At 35.8% G+C, this 15803-nt stretch overlaps 1 protein-coding gene across 1 annotated transcript in view; it reads left to right on the top strand.

Annotated features, from left to right (window-relative positions):
- The window catches only part of tmtopsa (teleost multiple tissue opsin a), an 84411-nt gene that overhangs the window by 48250 nt on the left and 20358 nt on the right, over positions 1-15803 (top strand). Inside the window, 1 exon segment of the mRNA NM_001118899.2 lies at positions 11248-11481. Within this exon segment, the coding sequence (NP_001112371.1) occupies positions 11248-11481 (234 nt within the window).

Genomic DNA, 15803 nt, shown 5'->3' with positions numbered 1-15803 from the left:
GATCAGTCTAGATCCAGCCGGAGAGTTTTCATAACTGAATTTTAACAATAATTTTATTGTTTATCTTATTTATTATTGTTTATTTGTGTATCTTATTTTGATGGTACCTTTAACACATTTTGAGTTCAAGCTACATTGCATCTACATGCCAACTAATTCTCATTAAATTATAAGTAGACTGTCTGGTTGGGTTAGGATTAGTGTAAATTGACTTGCACTTGCAAATATTGTTATGGTCAGTTAAATGTCTGTTGAAAGAGCTGTATCAACAGATGTTAAGCAGACAGTAATATTCAAATTAGAAGTAGTTGGCAGGTAGTTGCGATTCAACTTTTAGTCAACAAAATGTGCAGTAGGGACTATCAAAAAAGTATTACCGTTTGCTTCTCTCTTTCTTTCAAGTTCAAAGCAAACTTGAATGCCAAAGCATTTTAGATATGTATGTAAAATAGCATATAATATTAACATCATCAAATTAATTAAATAATCAGCAAATGAGAAATAAAAGACTGAAAGACAGGAATAAAAACAGACGATATCTCTGAATATTATTATAATTACGAGATTAAAACCTGTCTATTTAAATAAGGCAAATGCGTTGATTACCATTACTAAAGGTCTGCATAAGTTTTGCAGCAAATTTAGACCAGTCTCTTCGAGTATATAATAAAGTTTTTCTGAGTCATTTAGATTAAACAAAATTATTATTAATTGTTTCTCTTGTGACTGTGCGCACACAGTCCCTTGCAAAGCCAAGCGAAAGTAGGGTTAACCAAAAAAAAAAAAAACAGCCTGATCTCAAGAGGAAATGTAAATATTTTACGTTTTGACAGTTTGGTGGCTAATTCGTACGAATTTGTATGAGTTCAGTCGTACGAAAAGGTACGATTTTAAAAAGGAGACGTGGCACTCAACCCCACCCCTAACCCCAACCGTCATTGGGTAATGAGCAAATCGTACTAAATTGTACGAATAGATCGTACAAATTCATACGAATTAACCAGTAAATCTGAAAGCTACGAATTGCTGCGAGAATTTGTTGAAAGACAGTTATAGGAGATTTTGAAAGCCAGGCCGGACAAACTTTTTAAGTCCCCAAGAGGCACGCCTCTGTGGGTCTGCAGAGCACATGAGACTGTCTGCGGGAGTGTTGACATTTCTCGCGCACACAGAACGAAACGGGTAAACGAGAGAAGATTTTCCACTACTTAATCGATCATGGAAATTTTGGTTATATTAGGCGGATACAAAAGAATGTAATAGGATGTTGTTGACAGTTTTACTTAGATGTAATGAGCTCAGAAAAATATCTATTACCTTTTAGGTTTATTTTAGGTTCGAATGTGTGTGTTTGGGAATGCGAGAGTGGGATTGCGAGCCTAAAACTCAAAACTGGCTCGAATAATAACAACATCAAGGTTTGAGCCAAACATATGAAAGAACACAGATGCTTGAATTAATATTTGACGTCCCATCAATAAAAGCTTTAATTTCCACAAATTAAATATTCCAAAAGAGACAAAACATTGACAAAAATCATGTAGACAGGTAGGGCAGCTAAGAACAACAGGTCTCTGATTATCACTGTTTTTAAATGGACAGATCTTACCTACAACTCCAGGGAAAGGAATAAAAAACAGGTGAGTTCTCTGGGCCACTGCTTTCCTTCGCCAAATTAAATGAATAACAAAACGTGACTATGAAAAATAATCCACTACCTGCTACAAAAAAACAAAGTATCAAAATAAACAAACTAGTTTAAACATTAAGAAAACTAAAGATTCAAAAAGTTAACAAGAACACAATTCTAAAGAGACTGGCATGCAGATGGATCCTGGCATGCGGGGCACCGCCTGAACGCAAGCCATCACCGAGCTGAGAGAAAGAGAGCGAGAGACTGAGCCGTCATTGTTGTCAGACTTATAAACTGGGAATCCCTAGTGAGGTCACGGGTGTCATCCAAATTAAAGAATTAAATAAAACACAGACCTGCGTAACAGAAAGCATTAAAACTTGTTGGAGCAGAGATTGAAGTCCCAAAAGGCAATTTAAATATGGGGAACTATTAATTGAATTATCCTTGTTGGAAAAAAAACTATGACCGATATGAAGACATTTAAATCTTCTACGATTATTTAAACCAGCAGTTTGTAACTTTTTAACATTTTCTTGGTTTTAACTTGAAATAAACAGCTCTCTGTGCCTATATGTGAGGTGAAACAGGTGAAGAATGAGATCAGATCGAGGCAGAATTGAACTGTCTCCACACCACTGCTTCTGTGAACAAATTAGTTCCTAACTTTGAATGGCTTTACTGGGCGTTGGTGGGCAGAGCTGGAGTAAATAGATGGGGCTATTTGCACTAATGGAAATGGATACTCTGAAAACACTGTGCTTATGAACAAGCAACAGATTAAAATGTGAAAACATTTGACCAAAATGATTAACAAGTACAACGCTCACTCACTCTAGCAATATACAGTTGAAATCAGAATTATTAGCCCTCCAGAATTGTATATTTGTATATTTGTTCCCCAATTTCTGTTTAACGAAAATATTTTTTTCAACACATTTCTAAACACAATAGTTTTAATAACTCATTTCTAATAACTGATTTATCTTTGCCATGATGACAGTAAATAATATTTGACTAGATATTTTTCAAGACACTACTATTCAGCTTAAAGTGACATTAAAAGGCTTAACCAGGTAAATTAAGTTAACTAGGCAAGTGAGGGTAATTAGGCAAGGTGTGTTCTTGTCACAAATACCAGCGATCTAGTCCATACAGATCGATGGAGAACAAATAAAGAACTACAAATCCCATTTTACCTGTTCACACACACCTGTTCCAGATTACCAATGAAGAGACACACACATAGACACACAGCTGAAGCTCATCATTGAATCATTTACTGGACTATGAAGGGAGCTCTTTTTGCAAAACACAGTCTTGTTTTACCCTGTGTAAAATTACAAAGTGGTTGTCCTTTTTCGTTGTGTCATGTTTCAGTCCTTGCTCTGTTTTTATTCTTTGCCGCCTAGCCTGACCTTTTGCCTGCATTTCGACCATGTATTTTTGATTATCGCCTGCATGACTTTTCTTAATAAAACTGCACATGGATCCCTAACTCTGTTGTCAGCGTCCATATGTTACCGTTTTATAGACTATTAAGAAATTATTTTGACATTATTGACCTTACTGGAGTTTGCCCTGTGCGCTTGCTTTTTTTTTTTTTTTTTTTTTTTTAGTTACTTCTTTGGTTTGGTGCATCAATCTTATCGATGCTATTATTAAAAAAAAAAAAGGTAATGATTCACACTCAGTTGCTTCGTACTGATTTTATTTTTTATTTTTCTTACATTTTACGGGTGATTAAAAGACAGAAGTTTCAGCTCAAAGCCTTCTTCAGTGTGTGACACAATTCTTTAACTCCACCCTTTTATCCCATAGTCACACACCTGTTTTTTTTAATTGTGTCACACACTGAGGAAGGCTTTGTGCCGAAACGTCTGTCTTTTAATCACCCGTAAAATGTAAGAAAAATAAAAAATAAAATCAGTACAAAGCAAGTGAGTGCGAATAATTACCTTTTTTTTGGACATTATTGACCTTAAAATAGTTTACAATTTCACAACTGCTTTTTATACTAGTTGAAATAAAATAAATAAGACTCACACCAGAAGGAAAAATATTATAGGAAGTACTGTGAAAAATTCCCCTGCTCTGTTAAGCATCATTTGGGAAATATTTCAAGACAAAAACTCACAGGAGGTCTAATAATTCTGACTTCAACTGTACCTTGTTGTAATATTGCTTTATTTTTCTCTGTTTAGAAGTGGGACAGTTGCTCTGTTTGATCGATTCAGTCTGTACTAATCTGGCAAGTGTGGGAAGCCTTTCAGCAAGGTCTTGCTGTAGATCAGGCAGTAGAGCGCGTGGTGCTAGAAACATCAAGGTCACGGGGTCAATTCCCAGGGAAAGCAAGAACTGACAAGATATCAACTCTCGCTTTTGGAAAATCGTCTGCCAAATGTGCAAATGTGGAAGTGAGCATCACTGTCACCTACTTACTCTGAAGGGCACACTCCTTAAAATGGGAAATCTGTGGGGAGCGGGGAAAGGGTGTCTCATGATGTGGCACACTTGGAGCAATGTAAAACTTAGCTTTTTTTTTTATTTGTTCAACAGTCATTCATAGTTTTCATATAGTATATCCCTTTACACAATGCTAAATATTCCCTTTAGAGTTTGCATCAACACAACACAGGCTCATTGTGGATACGTACCCCTGTCTATATTTCTGGAGATCGTGAAATATGTTCACAGAGGTATCTCGCTTCATTTCACATGTAAAACGAATGTTATGGGGCAGTATGATGCCACCAACGAATTGACCGCTTACCTTCATTGGACGGGTTTTCTGGTGTTACCAGATTGCCCAGTACCTCGCCAGATATGCCAATGTTAGGAGGTGGAGTTGACCATGATGATGGGGTTTAAGTCTGGCAAAGAACAATTCCAGAAATCAGGTAAAATATATATATAAAATGTATAATATAACCAGTATATATATATATATATATATATATATATATATATATATATATATATATATATATATATATATATATATATATATATATATATATATATTTATATATATATATATATATATATATATATTTATATATATATATATATATATATATTTTTATATATATATATATATATATATATATATATATATATATATATATATATATATATATATATATATATATTTATTTATATATATATATATATATATATATATATATATATATATATATATATATATTTATATATATATATATATTTATATATATATATATATATATATATATATATATATATATATATATTTATATATATTTATATATATATATATATTTATATATATATATATATATATATATATATATATATATATATATTTATATATATTTATATATATATATATATATATATATATATATATATATATATATATATATATATATATATATATATTTATATATATATATATTTATATATATATATATATATATATATATATATATATATATATATATATATATATATATATATATTTATATTTATATATATATATATATATATATATATATATATATATATATATATATATATATATATATATTCAGTGCAGGCTGATAACTTTTATATCAGATCTACTGGTGGTTTCGATCACAGAGCTTAACCTCCTTTGATTTTCCAGCTTATTCCGAATCTCCTCAAACACGCTGCTGTTGCATTCTGCATCTAAATCAACTCCTGTCCAGCAAGTTCAGCACAACTAACGCATGCTAAATACTCCCTCATCACCTTTTATTGTGTCTTTTCATCTTCTGACTGCTGACAGTGGGATGAAATGTGTTTGACGAGGTTATGCTCTTCACCATCAGTCACTGCGCAGATCCTCAATAGTGGATGAAACTGAATTTGTCAGTGACTTTGCTACACTGGCTCCTACAAATGTGATTTGAGTTATGTCCAAGAGACGAGAAAGAGCAATGCTCAATCCTAATTCAATCAGAAGTGTTGGGATTTGTTTTTAGCCGTTTAGCTTGCTAGCTTCAAACCTTTTTTAAAGGGGTGGTTCATCCAAAAAGTGAAAATGTACAATCAATGGTAATACTTAAGTTTAGGTCACAGTACACATTATTAACAAAACGTTAACAGATTGACAGATTGATTGATTGGCTCTAGAACACTCATCTGAAGTGTTGTCATACAGTGTTATGCTGGATTTCATCAATAGCCTTGCATTTACTAACACAGACTATATCTGAAGTGTTTGAAAGTCATTCGCTTTTTCCTCCTGTAGGAAAACATCATAAGAACAATACTTAGTGGCTCAATGTAGTAAAGCAGTGTTTTTAAAAGACTAAACACTTTATTGATATAGTGTACAGCCAAGCACATGTGGTCAGAACAAAAACGAGTCGCAGGTGATAAAGTATTAAAGGGCCATGAAACACCCTCGTTTCAGCAGGGTGTTTTCACACCTCTACTTTGGAAAAAGTCAGAAAAGTGGGCGTGTCCAGCTCTGTTTAGGGGGGAGTGTCGGAGGAACTAAAGTGGGAGGGTGTGGGAGTGTCTATTTGGGCACGCGCGAGTTTCAGTCAAAATACACACACATGAGAAAGTGATGGTGTTTAACCTACATGGACATCTGTAGTCGAATTATTTGCCAAATTATTAAATAGTGGACTTTAACTGCAGTTTGGCTCTTTCATTCAGGGAATTCATTCATGCCCCTCGCGACAAACGCGATATTTGATTTGAGGATCTGCTCTAAGCGTGTATTTTTCATGCAATGTTTGATACCGCACGGCGAATGAGAGAAAAAAAACTCTGCATTTCCTGGAAACTTAGATGCACACGGCAGGTAGCGTCAGAAAGCCGCGTGTGTTATTCCGGTCACAAAATGTGGCGCTATGTTTGCACTCAGTGCAATAGTTAACTTAATTCGATACGAACAAACTGAATAAACAAAGAGCGCTGGTCGCTCACTTACCAAATCTGTAGAGACAGGACAATCACCAGCAACTAGAGCCGCGTCTTTATGAAGAGAAGACTAACGTTACAAGCGAATCCGGATTACAGCGTTTGCAGATGAGAACAGCTCTCAGGTTAACAATAATCCTCCTTAGACACGTAAGTTATTGTTGTCGAGCGTCGCGTACACTGTTAATCCACACGTGACTCCAGCTGAGCTCTCACAGAGAGAAAATGAAAACGAAACTTAATGGCAGCAAACTATAAAAGCAACACTTCACGCTTGTTTTGCCAACACAACGTGGCGTCTCTGTGGCGTAAGCGCGGTGACACTAATGAATATTAATGAAGTTGCACAATAGAGCGCGCTGATTGGTTTGAACCAAGCCTTACTCATGCATTAATGCATCACACTGTAAGACGTAATAAGACACACTCTGGCACAGACGTCCAGTCTGCACGCTGGAATACACGCTATTATGTCATGACCGTGACGCAGCTTCAAAAATTCGTTTCAAACCGGAAGTACGAATTTGCTTGAAATAACGCAAAAACAACCAATTTACACTTTTTAGTGAAATATAGGTGTCCTAATAGTGTTTTTAGCAGTGTGGGACACATATACGACTGTCAACAGCTCAAAAAATGTGTTTTGGTGTTTCGTGACCCTTTAAGCGTTTTCCCAAAGTAAAGTGTGTCTGAGCCAGGTCCAAGCAAAATGCCAGCAGGTGTCTGTAGCTCCGCTCACTCTCCGTATCGTTGTCCTTGTTTGGTATTCCGCCATGAGTGCGATGACGCACGAACAAAATGGCGACGGTTGGCCGCGCCTATTTGTGGCTTCTTTTGCGCTCTTCAGAAACCTATGGGTGACGGACACTACGTCCATATATTTCACAGTCTATGGTCCCAAACCACATGGACAAACATTAAAAACACTTAACGAAAAGCAGAGGAAACTGAAGGACTTAATTACACAGAGTGATGATGAAATGAAAATTAAGAGATCTGTAGAACTATTCAATTCAGTTTAAATAATCAACATTCAGGTGACACAGCAGCTTAGTGGTTAGATCTGTCGCCTCATAGCAAGAAGATTGCTGGTTTGAGTCTGGCTGAAATCGGTTGGAGTTAAACAAAAGAAACTATGTTGTAGCGTTGCCAGCAGCACTACACCACCTGACAAAAGTCTTGTCGTCGATCCCAGTTGTTCGAGCAACAAATAATAACTTGACTTCTTGTTGATCATTTGGAAAAGGGGCAGAAAGGACCATCTTTCTGATGAATCTTCTGTTGAGCTGCATCCCAATCATCACAAATACTGCAGAAGACCTACTGGAACCCACATGGACCCAAGATTCTCACAGAAATCAGTCAAGTTTGGTGAAGGAAAAATCATGGTTTGGGGTTATATTATATTTGGGGGTTGGGTTTGTGGAGAGGATGGCAACATCAACAACCCGAGGTATCAAGATATTTGCGCTGCCCATTACATTACACATTACAGTGGTCTTTCTCATACCTCCACATCAAAGTTCTCGAAAGCAAAGAAGGTCAAGGTGCTCCAGGATTGGCCAGCCCAGTCACCAGATATTAACATTATTGAGCATGTCTGGGGTAAGATGGAGAAGGCATTGAAGATGAATCCAAAGAATCTCGAGGAGTCCCGCAAGAACGCTTTCTTTGCCATTCCAGATGACTTTATTAATAAGTGATTGGAGTCATTGCAGAGATCTGTGGATGCAGTCCTCCAAGCTCATGGGAGTCAGACTAGTGGCGTAGTGTAAAATGCGGAGGCCCCCCTGCAGGGATCACTGACGGGGCCCCCTGATGATTGGGGGGAGGGGGGGACAACGCTGGGAAGCGATCACAAACTAAGGAGCGGGAAAGGGAGGCAGGGTGGAGCGACAACGTAGGGAAGCCTTCACAAACAGAGGAGCGATCACAAACCTAAAGTTGCAAGAGCGTCAAAGTTGCCAGAAGTCATTCAATTTCATTGAGAACCAGCAGCTAGAAACAGCGCGGCCCGTCTTCTCTGGTGTGAGCGTCGAGGAGAGTTGAAATCAAGTCAACTTTATGGTATGAGCTATGACGCGGTTCGGCAGCAAGCAATCAGAATGAAGTAGTCCACCGCTTGAGAGGTGTTCAGAGAACACAGACCTGTGAACTTCGGTTCCAACCACAGTTGTTCCCAAGAGTTTGATTATTGCGGTTGCCGGATTTTCAATTATTGAAAATAGCGACGACGCGAATCACGCGGGGCCCCCCCCGCAGTGTGTGCCCTGCGGGCCCATCCGCTACGCCACTGAGTCAGACACAATATTCATCCTTTTTCCACTGCACCATGACTTTATATTCTATACTGCACATTATTTCTGTTAAGTGACAAGACTTTTGTCTAAGCAAAGTCAGACCTTACTGTCCTAAATAAATAATTAAAAATCAAGGCATGATCATCTTTCATTTTGGTAAAATAAGCGTAATCTAGAGGCCTTCGGCTTTTTATATAAGCCACTTCTGACACCAAATGATCAGCTAGAAGCAACAAGATTTGATGCCATAGTGGAAACCTACTGTAAGTCTCAGGGTGGCTTTAAAAGAGATTACTCAGATCCACAAGTCCCCTAAAAACACTCAGAACAGCATCACATAGGAACAATTTGAAGAGTGACTCATTTTTAAAAATGCCACAAATGTACAAATGTCACTGGTGGAACTCAACAGAAAAAGCCTCGGTTTCTTTGTGCTGCAGAAAAAGTAAGGGTGTCTAGCTTTCATTCACATTTACATGACAGCAGCGATGAGGTATTTCTTATCACATGCTGCCAGTGAAGTCCCACCTCCTCTCTTAATCACCCGTTCTCATTGTACGTCTGAACCTGGAACAGTGATAAGAGGCTCAGGACAAGAGGATGTGGATCCCTCAACACAGCAGTGGCTTTTCTTAGTGTAAACGGACAATGAAGGAGATGACGTGCACATTTGGAATCTCTTTTACTGTCTAGCACATGGAGGTCGGTTATATAATACAATGATCAATACCTGACCAATGGCGCACACAATTACTATACGGCATGCCTTTTCTTCAGTGCTAATTAGTCTTCTTTTTATCCCTTCACACATCGACCTTCCACCTTCCGTCTTTTTTGTGTTCTCATTTATAAAAACTCGTGATTAATGTGTGAACTCTAAACAAAGAGGTTTAAATAGAAATCAATCATGAGTGATGAAGCTGTCAAGTTACAGTCTATGAAAGATCGAGATATTTAACCCTTTACGAAGACTTTATCCTGTTTACATGTAGCTTTCGAAGACCCCTAAATGGTCTACTACATGACTAGAGTTGTTTGATTAATAGTTTGTACTCTGCAAAGTCAAGTAGAAGGTCTTGTGCGGTGTCTGCATAATTATTGTTCATTCATTTCCTTTGGCTTAGTTCCTTATTCATCAGGGGTCGCCACAACGGAATGAACCGCCAACTATTCTGGCATATATTTTGCACAGCGCCTTTCTAGTCACAACCCAGTACTGGGAGGCAATCTCGCAATTACACACACACACACACTGTCACGTACAAAGAATGTTCAGATGGATCCAAGTGCAAGTGAAAAGAGTATTTATTGACACAGTCAAGATAAATGAAAAAAAAGAAAGAATAGATGGATGAACAAATTAATGAATTATTAAAAATCAATGAATTAATGGATGAATGAATGAAAAAAGAAAGAATATATGAATAAATGAAAAAAGAATGGATGGATAAACGAATCAATGAATTAATCAAAAAGTCAATGAATGAATGAATGAATGAATGGAAATTTATTTATTGAAAATGAATGAATGAATGAATGAATGAAAAAAGAATAAATGAATTCATTAATGAAAAATGAATGAATGAAAAAATGAATGAATGAATGAATGAATGAATGAATGAATGGAAATTTATTTATTGAAAATGAATGAATGAATGAATGAATGAAAAAATGAATGAATGAAAAAAATGAATGATTGAATGAATGAATGTAAACATTTATTAATTTATTAAGAATAAATGAATGAATGAATGAATGAATGAATGAATGAAAAGAAGGAATTCATGAATGAAAAAATAAATGAATGAAAAAAATTAATGATTGATTAATTGAATCAATGAATTAATGTAAACGTTTATTTATTTATTAAGAATGAATGAATGAATGAATGAATGAATTAATTAATTAATGAAAAAGAGAATGAATAAAGAAATAACCAATTAAAATACCTCCCTAAAATGCAACTTTTGCCACATTTAGTGTATGAAAATCCCTGAAACTATTTCATTCTGTCTACAGGTGTTGAGCAGTTTCTCCAGAGGATGCTTATCTGTTCTTGATTAAAACTTTATTGTTCCTTGAGGGGTATTTCAGTAGAAAGAAAGCTTTCTTAGTCAGCAGAGTTCTAGCCTTTAGAGAGAAACACTATTGGACTTCATATCAGAACAAGCTTAAGAGATATTAAGGTTCACAATAAGTTCCTGCACCAAATGTTTGTGAAATAAGTATGTTTTATTATATTATATGTAACTAATAAACATACTAAAATGTGGTTATTCTTATATCTAACATATACAAGTGTTGTTACAGATGAACAGATGAAATGTTGTTACTGATGCTCCATCTATCTGTATTTGTTTCTATCTGATGATGAAGGTCAGCAGTGTGAACACGTCTGTGAGCCGCAAGCGTGAGCACCGTGTCCTACTGATGGTCATCACTATGGTGGTTTTCTATCTGCTGTGCTGGCTCCCCTACGGCATCATGGCCCTGCTGGCCACTTTTGGAGCTCCAGGACTCGTGACGGCGGAAGCCAGCATAGTGCCCTCCATCTTAGCCAAGTCCAGCACAGTCATCAATCCTGTCATCTACATCTTTATGAATAAACAGGTGAGCATGTGGAAAGATATAGCTGGATTTTGAGTAAATGTGAATTGACCTTATGCACTGATAATATGGATTTGATTAGTCATTTTCATATTGTTATATCATTTTATATTTGTTGTGTTTAAAGGTGCCATAAAAAGAAAATCTAGAAATACCTAGAAAGAAAGAAAGAAAGAAAGAAAGAAAGACAGAAAGAAATAATGAATGAATGAATGAATGAATGAATGAATGAATGAATGAATGAATGAATGAATGAAAATAAAGAAAACAATAGTTAATGAATGCATGAATGAAAAAACAATGGATGAATGAATGAAAAAAATGAATGAATTAATAAAAAAATGAATAAATGTATGGATGAATGAGTGAATGAATGAATGAAAAAAATAAGAAAACAATAGTTAATGAATGCATGAATGAAAAAACAATGGATGAATGAATGAAAAAATGAATTAATTAATAAAAAATGAATGAATGAATGAATGAATGACAAAATAAACAAATTAATTAATGGATGAATGAATGAAAAAGTAGATGAATGAATGTAAAATGAACTAATTATCGAATTAATTAAAAATGAATGAATGAATGAATGAATGAATGAATGAAAAAGAATGAATGAACAAAAAAGAATGAATGAATGGTTGAAAGAATTAATAAATGAATGGATGATGACAAATAATGAATAAATAAATGAATGAATAGATGAAAACAATAATTAATGAATGCATGAATGACAAAATAAACAAATGAATTAATGGATGAATGAATGAAAAAGTGAATAAATAAATTCAAATGAACAAAGTAATGAATTAATTTAAAATGAATGAATGGATGGATGGATGGATGGATGAAAAAGAATGAATGAATAAAAAGGAATGAATGAACGGTTAAAAGAATTAATGAATGAATGGATGATGAAAAAGAATGAATGAATACACAAATTAATGGATGAATAAATCAATGAATAAAAACAATAATTATAGAATGCATGAATGAATGGATGAATGAATGAAAAAATGAATGGATGGATGAATAAATTAATTAAATAATACATTGATAAAAATTAATGAATCAATAAAGGAATAAATAAACAAAAGAACGAATGAATGAATGAATAAAAAAAATCAATAAAGTAATTTTAAAAAATGAATGAATGAATGGGTGTGAAAAAGAGTTAATGAACTAATGAATAAATTAATAAGTGAAAAGAGAATGAATAAACTGAAAGAACGAATAAAAATGTGTTTAAAGATGTCATATAATAAAAATTTGGAAACACCCTGGCATAGTTGAATAATAAGAGTTCAGAGCATGATGAATCCAACATCACTGGCTAAAAACGTAAATTTTTTACATGAAAATTGAACCAAAACAAATGCTAACAATTTCAATAAAGGCTCAGGTATTTTTGTCAAACATTTATGTGTGCACATTCCATGCGGGCTTTTTAAAAACTAAAACTTTAGATTTTTAGCTTCCTGCCATGAGAAGAAGCTCCCTCGAAGCCGAGTCTGCTCATTGAAGTTTTCCGAGTCTCCAGAAAGTGGGTGCCAGGGATGTTGTAGTCCAATCCATCCATGCTGTCAGCCTGATAAAAGTGATTCGACTGGTTTACTTGCGTACTCTCGTGTGAAACAATCCAATTCATTGTGCTTGTTGTGCCATCCGTCAATCTGTCAGCGGTGCAGTGTGGCACCGATGAAGAGGGTAAATAGCTCTGTGCCCTCCACATGTGCCTTGGGACCCACTATTTATACAAGCAAATCAAGCTTCTGCCAACCTAGGAGAAGTAGACTATGTTAACACTCCACTAACTCAATAAAGCTGACTCTGTTTGGCTCTGAGAGGTGGTTTGTAGGGCGAGAGTGTTTTTTTTTCTTCTCGTCGAGTGCGCTATTGGGTTGTCTCATTGCAGGAAAGCAGATCTCTCTGGAATAAGATGGAATGCCATGCAAAGGTCATAGACGGCCTGTCAGCTCTGCAGTCTGAAAAACCACATCAGTGAGATGCTTAACTTCCTCTAAATCCCAGATATGTTTTACTCTTGGCACCAGACTCTGCTTTGATTGATGGGGCTTGTCATTTGTCCTGTCTAATGTTGTCTGTGAACCAAAGAGCACAACAAGCAGTTACACACTCCACATACCTTCAGAAGGGAACACTGGTGCATCTCTGTGTAAATATCAGCCTGTTTTGAGAGATTCCTTCCTTCCAGTCTCTTGTGTAGCCACGGAAACTTACTATAAGGTATTTTCAGTTTGTGTAAACTCCATGTGGCCCGTCACATCTCAAATAGTTTGGAAAGCAAGAAATACCAAGCCTCAGCATAAAATACATAGTCTTATGATCTAATGTTTACAGTATTTAAAAAATAATAATAATAAAAATAAATAATTATAAAAAATAAATAATATATATATATATATATATATATATATATATAAAGGCCATGTTTTCTAATTTTAATGGTAATAGCTACAATGCGTACAAAACATTGTTCAGAACTTCAATAGTTAAATCATTCTTCAAATTAAATGCAAAGCTGGCAGAACTAAAAACAGCTGATGGAGTATACACAAACCTGCAAATTAATCAGTCACAAGATGGCGCCAAACAGTCAAAAACACAAAGCTGACAGAAACGAAAACAGCTGATGGAGTATACACTAACCTGCTCATTATTTAGTCACAAGATGGAGCTAAACAATCAAACACACAAAGCTGACAGAAACAAAAACAGCTGATGGAGTAAACACTAACATGTGCATTATTCAGTCACAAGATGGCGCCAAACAGTCAAACACACAAAGCTGACAGAAACGAAAACAGCTGATAGAGAATACACAAATCTGCGCATTATTCAGTCACAAGATGGCGCTAAACAGTCAAACACAAAAAGCTGACAGAAACGAAAACAGCTGATGGAGTATACACTAACCTGCTCATTATTGAGTCACAAGATGGAGCTAAACAATCAAACACACAAAGCTGACAGAAACAAAAACAGCTGATGGAGTAAACACTAACATGTGCATTATTCAGTCACAAGATGGCGCCAAACAGTCAAACACACAAAGCTGACAGAAACGAAAACAGCTGATGGAGTATACACTAACCGGCACAATATTCAGTCACAAGATGGCGCCAAACAGTCAAACACACAAAGCTGACAGAAACGAAAACAGCTGATGGAGTATACACTAACCGGCACAATATTCAGTCACAAGATAGCGCCAAACAGTCAAAAACGAAAACAGCTGATCAAGTATACACTAACCTGATCATTATTCAGTCTCAAGATGGCGCTAATAGTCAAAAATGTAAAGCTGACAAAAATTAAAACAGCTGATGGAGTATAGACTAACCTGATCATTATTCAGTCTCAAGATGGCGCCAAACAGTCAAACACACAAAGCTGCCAGAAATGAAAACAGCAGATGGAGTAAACACTAACATGCGCATTATTCAGTCACAAGATGGCGCCAAACAGTCAAACACACAAAGCTGACAGAAACGAAAACAGCTGATGGAGTATACACTAACATGCGCATCATTCAGTCACAAGATGGCGCCAAACTGTCAAAAACGAAAACAGCTGACGAAATATCCACTAACCTGCGCATTATTCAGTCACAAGATGGCACCAAGCAGTCAAACACAAAAAGCTGACAGAAATGAAAACAGCTGATGGAGTATACACTAAACTGCTCATTATTCAGTCACAAGATGGCGCCAAACTGTCAAAAACGAAAACAGCTAATTGAGTATACACTAACCTGTACATTATTCAGTCACAATATGGTGCCAAGCAGTCAAACACACAAAGCTGACAGAAACGAAAACAGCTGATGGAGTATACACTAACATGCGCATCATTCAGTCACAAGATGGCGCCAAACTGTCAAAAACGAAAACAGCTGATGAAATATCCACTAACCTGCGCATTAATCAGTCACAAGATGGCGTCAAACAGTCAAACACAAAAAGCTGACAGAAATGAAAACAGCTGATGGAGTATACACTAACCTGCTCATTATTCAGTCACAAGATAGCGCCAAACAGTCAAAAACGAAAACAGCTAATGGAGTATACACTAACCTGTACATTATTCAGTCACAATATGGTGCCAAGCAGTCAAACACAAAAAGCTGGCAGAAATGAAAACAGCTGATGGAGTATACACTAACCTGCTCATTATTCAGTCACAAAATGGCGCCAAACAGTCAAAAATGAAAACAGCTAATGGAGTATACACTAACCTGCTCATTATTCAGTCACAAGATAGCGCCAAACAGTCAAAAACGAAAACAGCTAATGGAGTAT

Source organism: Danio rerio, chromosome 2 (assembly GCF_049306965.1).
Source record: "Danio rerio strain Tuebingen ecotype United States chromosome 2, GRCz12tu, whole genome shotgun sequence".
NCBI lineage: Eukaryota > Metazoa > Chordata > Actinopteri > Cypriniformes > Danionidae > Danio > Danio rerio.
The sequence above is the reverse complement of the archived record's forward strand: the minus strand, read 5'-3'. Positions and strand labels throughout refer to the sequence as shown.